This window comes from Tasmannia lanceolata, unplaced genomic scaffold, assembly GCF_043159265.1.
Source record: "Tasmannia lanceolata isolate RefF3 unplaced genomic scaffold, GAP_Taslan_0.1 ptg000019l, whole genome shotgun sequence".
Classification (NCBI taxonomy): Eukaryota; Viridiplantae; Streptophyta; class Magnoliopsida; order Canellales; family Winteraceae; genus Tasmannia; species Tasmannia lanceolata.
This window is the reverse complement of record NW_027518696.1, coordinates 2,064,286-2,075,188: the sequence shown is the minus strand read 5'-3', so window position 1 is coordinate 2,075,188 and position 10,903 is coordinate 2,064,286. Positions and strand designations below refer to the sequence as shown.

The 10,903-nt window shown below is 38.9% G+C and overlaps 1 protein-coding gene across 1 annotated transcript; it reads left to right on the top strand.

The window, feature by feature from the left end:
- The first annotated feature begins 5,468 nt into the window (after positions 1 to 5,468).
- On the top strand, positions 5,469 to 6,134 carry LOC143853184 (agamous-like MADS-box protein AGL80). Its single transcript, XM_077362919.1, has one exon. The coding sequence runs from the start codon at positions 5,469 to 5,471 to the stop codon at positions 6,132 to 6,134; it is 666 nt and encodes a 221-aa protein (XP_077219034.1).
- Positions 6,135 to 10,903: the final 4,769 nt, after the last annotated feature.

Sequence of the window (10,903 nt, the reverse complement as noted above, 5' to 3'; positions counted from 1 at the left end):
AAGTTCTTGCAAGAGTTCTTCATTTCTCATGGGTACGGGGACCCAATTTATTGGGTTCATTTAAACTAATGAGATAGTATGACTTGTCTGGGATTGTCAAAAAAAATTCCCTTTGGTTGGAGCACCGAAAGAAGCAACTACTTTTAGTAGTATGTTTAGGTCTACATCTTTAACATTTCTTTGTTTGCGGCGATTAATCCAAAGACTTGCTCGGAACAGAGATTGCGTGTATTGTGTGTGATGAGTGCGGGGAAAAAATAGGCCCATTTGAAGGGGAAAAAATAGTAGAACAACAACATTGACCATTTGCTCCCGAGTGGAACAATAGTAGAACGGCAATGTTATTTAACATACCTGCATCGTCTTTTCCACTATTTTCTTCAATCTGCCAGTGTTGTCGGACATGAAATTAGTAGGATTCTTCCGTAGGACCCAAGTGCATTGTACTACAAAGAGGTGGGCCACTACAGCATAGTGGGACCTACATTTTAATTGATCTCAACCATTCACTTGATAGGTCATCCGTTGGATCTCTTATATAATGCATAGTTGTATACATGTGCATCCAGCAAAAAAATTCAATTTGCCCCACATTATTGGAAAATCTTAACTGTACATTTGTTTTTGGAATCCGACTAATGGAGTTTCCTTTGGAGGCAAGGGAACCGTTGATTGGTTGTTCTTAATAGCATGGCCGTTCTTAATAATAGGTTTCCCTTTGAAGGGCAAGGGAATCAATGTGTATTAAATGTCAGCCGAAAGAGACGGTAAGAAATAATAAAATATTCAAATTGAGACCGTAAGGAGAAAGATTGACGTTAGGCTCTAATTATGTTAGGAAGGCCAATAGGGTCTTTTTCCCTCAACCTTTTCAAGATTCATACGTGTTTTGATGATAAGAACAAATGTGCCCCTTTTTTGTGGATAGTTGAAGAAACTATTCGCATGCCGTATTTTTCTCCTTCAGAGGCAGTAAAAAGGGGTAGAGTCATCTTTATAGGGTGTGAATTTATCACTATCCAAAAAGATTTGTTCTCTTTAATTTGCAATATGTGTGTTTGGCGAAAAATTCACCAAAAATAATCTTTAAGGGACTGATAATTTTTTTGAATGCCAAAGAATTATATTAATAATAAAAAGAAAACAGTAGAAACCATAGGCGATGGAGTTGATCAAAGCAATACCACATGTTACGTGCCTACATGGGACCCAATTGTGCTGGAATAAATTAGTTTAGATTTTGCTATTGTAGGTTCTTTGGATGTGTAGAAGTCTTAGAGATAAGGATTATCTAAATTAGGGCTTTTCTATAAATAACTTGTACGAAGCTTTTTTAGAGCAATGAAGAAACTTGTCACAGAAATTGTGTTTTGTGCACAAAGGAGGATGACCCTTCCCTCGAAGTGGGCCAAGAGGCTGATCTTCCCTCTCAGAAGATCAAATCCATTGCGAACCAATCCGGGTTCATATAAAGACCAAGAACAAAGACACAAGAAAATTACATCTCAACGGGGTAGGAAATCAAGGACTTACAATCCGACCTAGATTAGGGGATTAATATTTCCACCCACATTTTAGCCTTTCCACCTCATTTTCCTTCTGTTTTCATGAAGATGACTCTTGGCTTCTAAAAAGGAGGCGGTGGAGAAGATGAAGATGGGGCATTTTTTACATGGATGTTGATCTTCTCCAAAACTCTCTCGACATGGTCGAGGAACTGAGGTGAAAATTAAAAGGTGTTCTTTTTTTTTGGAATGGAAATTAAAGGGTGTCTTATAATTTTAGAAAATCACAAGAAAAAAAAAAACTAATGGAGGAGATGGATTGGCTCCAAATTGAGGGTGAACTGAAAATCTTATTTGCTAATATTTTATTGTACACAAGTTTTTTTTTCCTTTGTGAATACAAAGTGGCACGTCTGAAATTCCAGTGCCAAGTAGACTTGAAGGAGGAAGAAGAGGGCTGCCACATCATCGTGAAGAGTAATATAGAGAAGGAAGCAGAAATCCTTACCCTGACCTTGGTGGAAAAAAAATCAACATGCAGTAGATTTGAAGGAAAATAGAGCGGATAAAGAAATACAGATCTAGGGGAAAATAAATTTAAAAACAAAAGGAAAAGGGCAATTGAAAAATCATGATACGTACCTAGATGGGTCCCACTTAGTGGAATAGATTAGTTAGATATTTTAGTGAATACGATCATATATTGATATATTTAGTAGTTAGGTTAGATTAGGATAGTCTCTAATTAGCTATTTCTATTCTTATAATAAGATCTTTATAGATCTTTCTATGTTTATCATTAAGTGCTTTATATAAGCATATGTTATCATTAATGAAAATGAATGAAGAAAACTAGTTTGAGAAATTGTGTCTTGTGCCCAAAGGAGGACGGATCCTTCCCTCGAAGTGGATCAAGAGGCCGATCTTCCCTCTAAGAAGATCCATCACGTTACGAACCGATTCGGGCCAATTTGGGTTTGTAACAATTGGTATCAAAGCAGTCGATCATGCGCCATGGTTACGTCTTCAGAGATTTTGGATTCGATGCGTGAAGATTTTCAGAAGATCAAAATACTTGTTTTGGAATTAAAGGAATGGCAACGACAATTTGTGGAAAGCTTGAACAAAATCGACATGATGATCCAGAAGTCTTGCAAGATGAAAAAGAAAAGATGAAAAAGAAAAAGTGGAGAAAAGAACAATGAAAGAAAGAAGAGTGAAAATCTGCTCTGCTTGGGGCAGGGAGAGCAGCTGCGACGGAAAATATGCTTAGATCCGACGGCTCTGCAACCATATGCGTGAAGGTGAGAGAGAGAGAGAGAGAGAGAGAGAGAGAGAGAGAGAGAGAGAGAGAGAGAGAGAGAGAAGGAGTATGAGGGAGACAGAGATGAAATACCTGTGAGAGGGAGAGACCGGCGAGAGGGGAAAATGGCTCCGACGGAAAATCTGCTCTGCTTGGGGGAGGGAGAGACCAGCGACGATTTTGGGTTTTCTCATATGAGACCAGCGAGAGGGAGAGAGCAGCGATTTTGGGTTTTCTCCCCATTTCCTTAACTTTTGAATGGACGGCTAGGATGAAACACATCCGACGGCTGGTAAGTAGTTCATTTCCAGCGCTACCTACACCAGTGTGTAGGAAAAGTTCTCTCATATATATATATATATATATATATATATATATATTAAAACACAGTGGGCCCACATTATTTGGGAGATCCAAACCATTCATTTGATACGCCCTCACATTCATAGGGTGTGCCCAAAAAATCATCTCCATTGGATGATCCCAACCGTTCAAACCATGGAGGCCAAAATGGACAGAATTGTGAAGGTTTTTACACGTCCATTTTTGCCTCAACAAATCGTAGGGTTTGGATGATCCTATGGAGCTGATTTTTTGGGCACACCCTATCTATGTGAGGGCCCGTCAAATGAATGGTTTACAACACCGAAATAATGTGGGGTTCACTGTATTCTAAGGCGTCGGTGTAGCTACACTTTTCTCATATATATATATATATATATGAGAAAAGTGTAGCTACACCGACAGATACCGTTTGCCACAAATATGCCAATTTTTTCCCTCCACTTTTTGAGGGATTAGGATGATCCAATAGAGCTGATTTTTTTTACACACCCTATCGATGATGGGGCCTTGCAAATGAATGTTTTGGATCACCAGTAAAAATGTGGGACCCATGTGATTGGGCCCTCGAGCGCACCATAAGCTTGGTGCGCTCGAGCGCACAATGTTTCTCTCTCTCTCTCTCTCTCTCTCTCTCTCTCTCTCTATATATATATATATATATATATATATATATATATAGAGAGAGAGAGAGAGAGAGAAAAATGGTTCCTACACACTTGTGTAGATAAATAATCTACACCCTAGCTTAAAATACAGTGGGGCCCACATTGTTTGAGTGATCCAAACCATTCATTTTTAAGGCCCTCACATAGATCGGGTGTCCACAAAAAATTAGATCCATAGGATCATCCCAACCCTACGAACTGTGGAGGCAAAAAATGGACTAATTTGTGAAGGTTTAAGGACGTCCATTTTACCTCCACCAATCGTAGGGTTGGGATGATCCTATGGATCTGATTTTTTGTGGACACCCGATCTATGTGAGGGCCTTTAAAATGAATGGCTTGGATCACCCAAACAATGTGGCCCCCCACTATATTTTAAGCTAGTGTGTAGATAACTTATCTACACAAGTGTGTAGAAACCGGAGGCTCGCCAATCATTTCATAAATGCATTGCATGCTAATTATGGTGGTGGGCAACCGCAATCCCACATGCATAGTTGCAATGGAGATTAAATCCATAAATTATTCTAAATCCAAAAAACTACTTCCATAATTGGTGGGTGGGGGGGGGGGGGGGGGCTGCTTGGAGGTTTTCGATTTTCTATATTCTTTTCTTTTCACACTATCTAAACACGAGTTTCCATAGAACGAACTCACATTAAATATCTGCGCATGCTTCGATTCAATTAGAATGCCCCATATCTCGTGACACGCGGGGCGCCTTTGAGAAAGTCCGTATAACTTCTAACCAACAGATTCATTCTTTATGAATCAAGTAACATTCAATTCCTTGATTCCGGGTCCGATCCTCCTATTAATCTCGTTTCCGAAGAACCTGCCTTTATGACATGCAGACCCGAAATGAAATTTTCACTAACAGTGGGTCTTTTTATCATCATCAGGCGATAGGCCCCATTTTCTTCGATTTTTTTGGAAAAAATGATACATTCGCTCCCTTTTGTTCCCCGGGACACCCTTTTCTAGAACAAAAAGAGTAGTCATAAATACACTAGACGGGAGTAGCAAGGGAAGGAAAGGGGGCAAATGTATCACTTCCCATTAGGAGGTGGTGAAATCAATCAGCCCCCACCTCTAATCACCATCCGATCTCAACCCGAGGACAGTAACATACAATGTAAGTACTTAAAACTGATTTTTAATTTCCCATTTTTATTCTAATAATGGGATTTGCTATTTCTTTAACCGAGAAAAGAAATGTGAAAAGTGTGGTTTTGTGGGCCCTATCAATTTCCTGTTGAGTCGGATTCGCGTGTTGAGCCTTAAATAAGGAGAATGCATCTCGACACAAACCCATTGCGATAGCTTCCGTTTCAAATCTTCTTAGACCCCAAAATTAACATAAATAGTTGGCAAACTTAAAAACCCCTATTGCAACAAAACCTTCATCTTAATAACCCTATCTCAGAATCTCCACAACGAGATTTTCTTGCCCAAAAATAGTAATGGTCAATGTAAAACTACATCACTCCCTCCTAATGTCCATTTGACCAAATCTTACCCTTCCAAGATATCCTCCCCCCCAGCTATGCATCACACCCCTTTGCCTTTCCCTATATAATAAAGGTCATGGTCTAAGACAAAGCAGGCCATTTCTTCATTCTAAGCCCTCTCTCTTTCTCTCTTTTGGCCATGGCTCGTAAGAAGGTGACCCTTGCATGGATTACTAATGATTCTGCTAGGAAGACCACCTTGAGGAAGAGGAGGAAGGGTTTGATGAAGAAGGCGAGGGAGTTGAGCACCTTATGTGGTGCTGAGGTGGGTGTGATCGTGTACGGCCCCAACGACCCACAACCGGAGGTGTGGGCGGAGCCCGACATGGATCGTATCATCCACAAGTTCAAGAGCATGCCTGTGATGGAACAAACCAAGAAAAGGTTGAACCTTGAAGCTTTCATTCGGCAAAGGATTTCCAAATTGAGAGAGAAATCAATGAAGGTAGAGAAGAAGAATCGAGAGACCGAGATGACGATTCTCATGAACCAATGTCTGGCAGGGAAGGGGTTGGATGATGCTAAGATGGAAGACTTGAATGACTTGGCGTGGTTGATTGATGTTAAGATGAAGTCTGTGGAAGAGAGGATTGAATTGCTTAAGGTGTTGAATGTTCCGCCTCAAGAGGGAGTGAATGAGCAGACTTCCTTGGAGGCGACCATGAAGGCTCTACAAGAGCAACCACGGTTCATGGAAGTCATGAACCCACATGAACCTATGGGTTATGTTGGGGGAGAAATGATGAGTCCTTTTGTTGACAATAGCCCATGGATGGATCTCTCTTTCCCTTGGGGAATGATGTGAAGGGTTGTAACTTTGCTTCTTCACATTTCGGCCTAGAGAGTATCATTTATCCTAAGTTTGTGTCAATAAATAAGTTTGCAGACTGCAGTTCCTTTCGTTTGTCTAGTCTAGTAGTAGTCGTCTTCGGTAGATGACTGAGTCTTGGGTTCCAAAGAGTAGCGAAAATCATTGTAGTTTACTTATATGAAACTAGAATGTATTCATCATCTTTTGTAATCAAGGATTCTAATATTATGGATGAGTGAGTTTTGGGTTCCAAATATTAGCGACAGTCATTGCTCTCTCTCTCTCTCTCTCTCTCTCTCTCTCTCTCTCTCTCTCTCTCTCTCTCTCTCTCTCTCTCTCTCTCTCTCTCTCTCTCTATTTGAATGGTTTTCCATGTATTCTCTTAGATTGAATGAATGTACACACGCATGTGTGTCCGTTTGAGTGTGTATGTATGCGCATGAGAGAGAGAGAGAGAGAGAGAGAGAGAGAGAGAGAGAGGGAGAGAGAGATTTTAGTTTTCAATCAATACTGGTTTTATTTGTTCTTCATTTTAGACGAAGAAAGATAGTGTTGTTTCGCTTGTTTCCATTGGTCTGAATTATGGGAGCCAGCTTCTGGCATAATGTGCTTCTTCTTGCGAGAGACAATGGATGTGATCAAATATGGATTGAATCTGATTCAAAAGTTGCCGTTAATGTAATTAACGGCCTTTCTCAATGCCCGTGCAAAAAACTGACCACCATGGCCAAGATCAAAGACCTTCTTGCCTCGGCAACTTCCTGGCACATCTCCTATGTTTGGAGAGAAGCAAATATTGTTGCAGACTTGTTATCCAATCCAGACAGCCCTTGTACCAGACCATACCTCTCTCCCCTACTGATATTGTAACTAGCAACTCATCCAGAGTCTGCTACTTTTGATTGTAACTGTTTCTTTACTTTTAAAACTCTGGTAGGGGTCCTTGCCTAAACCCCAACTTACCAAAAAAAAAAAAAAAAAAACTTTTGGGACAATATGCACCCATAATTTCATATACATGCGATCCAAGCGGAGGAGTTGGGAGGATGGTTGTGGAGATATATGATTATCTTCTGTTACGTGCCTAGTTGGCCGTAACACAAATAAATAAAAAGAACATAGAAATGCGGGGGAAAGAGGTTGATTCGAGGCAACCGGACCTCCTAGAGGTTCAATTCGAGAGGAACCATAACTCTCCTACAAAGTTTTCTTTGCATTAAAATTCTCTTATTCTGATTTTATTCAAATACAAGAACTTAAATACATGCACAAGGAGAGTGTCACATCAACAGCCCATTAACCCACTAACATGACACATAATAAAACTAACATTCACAACCCTACATAAATAACTACTTGATAATTACTTTGCAACTACAGCACATACACCATAGAGGTACGTATCATTCCTTCCCCGTTGAAATGACCTTGTCCTCAAGATCAAATTATTTGAAGAAAAACTCTATGCCACCTGGGTCCCAAATCTTGTTGGACACAATTACCATTAGGCTTTCAAGATCTTCAAAAACAACGGTCTCGATCTTCCAAACTCCGCCTTCAAAATCAGTATGATCAATGCTGGAAAAAATATGATTCTTCATGGAATTGCGTTGAAGTGATGAAAGGATCAAATGACTGAACAAGGTCAGCATAATCCTTCACAGAGCGTTCAACAGAACCATCATTGTCACCATCAGTTCTTGCACTTTTCTCCATTGGAACATCAACATCTTCAAGATTAAAGATTTTCTTCGTCTTTGTGCATTTCCTCAATCACAATGCTGATTTTGATCAAGCTTTCAGTAAATTATCGTTGTTCTTCCAACAATTTCGAAACAAGCGCTTCGATCTTACTAAAATCGTCACGTATGGAATTTAAAATCTCCGAAGACGTATCCATGGCACAGGATCGACGGCTCTGATACCACGTGTTACATGCCTAATTGGCCGTAACACAAATAAACGAAAAGAAAATAGAAATGCGGAGGAAAGAAGTTGATTCAAGGCAACCGGACCTTCTAGAGGTTCAATTCGAGAGGAACCATGACTCTCCTACAAAGTTTCCTTTGCTATAAAACTCTCTTCTTCTCAGTTCATTCAAATACAAGAACTTAAATACATGCACAAAGAGAGTGCCACATCAACATCCCATTAACCCACAAACTCTACCCACTAATATGACACATAATAAAACTAACATCCACAACCCTACATAAATAACTACTTGATAACTACAGCGCATACACCATAGAGGTACGTATCATCTTCTCCCTTGAAGTCTAGTTGGTTTTGTGTGTGTGTGTGGGGGGGGGGGGGGGGGTGTGTGTAGTATTTCCCTTTTTCGTATCTTACCTATTATGACCTTCTCAATCATGGGGTTTCTTCTTCTTCTTCTCTATAATATATCTCTTTGTCAAACAAATAATAATAGGAACGCTAGTTTTAATCATAGTAATTTCACCATAGACACGTCTGCACATATTCAAAATTCATATTTTTTTAGTTGAAGACATTCACAACACCTGACTGATTTCTACAAGTATAGGTGTTTGATGGCTACAAAACTTGTTCGATTATCATTCAGGTAATTAATACGAATCTGATGCAATGCTTATATTTCCTTTTATTCATTAATAAATAGAAGTCTCTCCAAACACCGTCTTGCCTGCTGAATAATAATAACAATAATAATATCAAGAAACTTTACCGATATCAGCAAAATGGATTTGGTCGGTAATTCCGCGACTCAGTTTTGTAGGAGACAACAGCCACATAAGCTCACTTTTTAGCAGATTTTTTCTTATTTATTATTTAATTCATCTGAAGGAGTTGTCTCATGCAAAATTCAACCACGAAATAGCTTTCCCCAAAATTGCCCAGCAAATCCCATTTTATTAATAGCTCAGTTTGGATGCATCTTTTTATTTAAAATATTAGAAAATATTAAGTATTAGAAATTGTCTATCAGCACCATCCTTTTTTTGTTCGAAAAACACATAGTTTCCAATCTTATTACATATAAATGAATATTTCATTTTGATTGTTTCTAGCAAAGGTATTTAATCTGTTTTCCAAGTAATCTAGGCCAAGAGATGGATAGATTTAAGTTTTCTTGACTATAATAGTTATGGAATTTTTCATCATCTGAAATTTTCTACAAATAAGGAAGCAGAAGTTACAGTCATCTCAGTGCTTGGCTCGTGTCTTTGACAATGGCGAAGGCTTGGCTTGAAAAGAAGATCATTTCTACTCACCCAGGCTTGGATACAAGGTAATGATGAGCAAAGCCGAAGCTATTTCTTACATTTCAAACCTCAGTCAAACGGCCAATATATCACCTTCAAATGGGTGAACACCAACTTTTAGTAAATGAATGCTTGGTTCCATGTATGAAAATGAACTATTATAGTAATTGATGAAAGATAAGTTCTAAAACTATGTTGTACAAAAGGTTATTGACACATGTGATGATCAAAGTTGTGTTAGTGGTATGAAATGCCATTGATGGAGGACATCTGAGACTTTTGGTAAGAAACATACGGTATATACACACCCTCATATGTTGTAATAATGTTAGTAGCATAAAATGTGATGAGCATCTGTGAATTTTGCCACCTGTTTTTTCTCATGTCCTTTTTCTCGTTCTCCTATGTTGCACCTACATATTGTATTGTATTGTAAAGTACATGTAGTTTGAACAGCATTTTCTAAGAATGTACTCTCTTATATCTTATATTACAAGATTTTTCTATTTAGTATTAGAAAGAAGAGATTATAAGGAACAATGTCACTTCCTGGCTTGAGCATTAGATATAAGAGATTTTAAATTTAAAATTATTTATGAGAGCTTCAACCGTATGGAAAACATTATGAGAGAGAGAGAGAGATGCAAAAATGCATTTGACTAATCAATAGCTACTCGTTTGGACGAATGCTTGGCATTGATCCTCTTCTAAGAGCAACAGATGGATAAAAGTGTCTACGTTTTAATTGCTATTTTTGGAAGAGACAAATGCTATTGGAGGAGAATCGGAGAGATTAGGATAAAATATTCAATAGTTACTCTCAGCAACTGAAGAAGATAATAGTGGACGAGCTATAGAGGGCAAAGAATAATAAAAGGAGTATGTAGAAATATCGACGGACAATGGTCTGATTAAAACCCACGATCAAAGATAAGATAAAACAAACCACACAATGGCAACCACAAAGAAAACACAATGTTTACGTAGTTCGGTAACGCCTACGTCCACGGGCGATCCAAAAGAAAATATTTCACTAATTAAGAAGTAAAAAAGAGAACAATAGATTCCTCAATCGATCCAACACTTGATCGAACCCTAAATCCTTCCCTTGTGCCCCTTTAAAAAACCCCTTCTTGACTTCCTCTCATGTAGTGCACACAAGAGAAAAAACGTTGCCGTCGTCGTCTTTGTTCTTCTCTTCCTTGGGTTGAAGAAACCAAGAGGACCTCCTTCACAAATCATTTCCACTCTCCCTTTGCAAGAGGCACAAAACATTGTTTTTCTTCTCTTGCAAGGTTTGAGAGTTGTTCTTGTGTCTTTTCTTTTTTGGTAGTGTATCTCCAAACAAGAAAAGAGACCAACTAATTTAATCTCATCACAATCGTGTGATGTTTCCACTTTCAATAGGGTTTTCCCAAAACCTACAGCCAACCACACGACACGTACATATGTCGGTGGCATGAAATAAGGCAACTTTCCAACAGAGCATATGGTGTGGTTTTTCAAGGCAGACCTGCT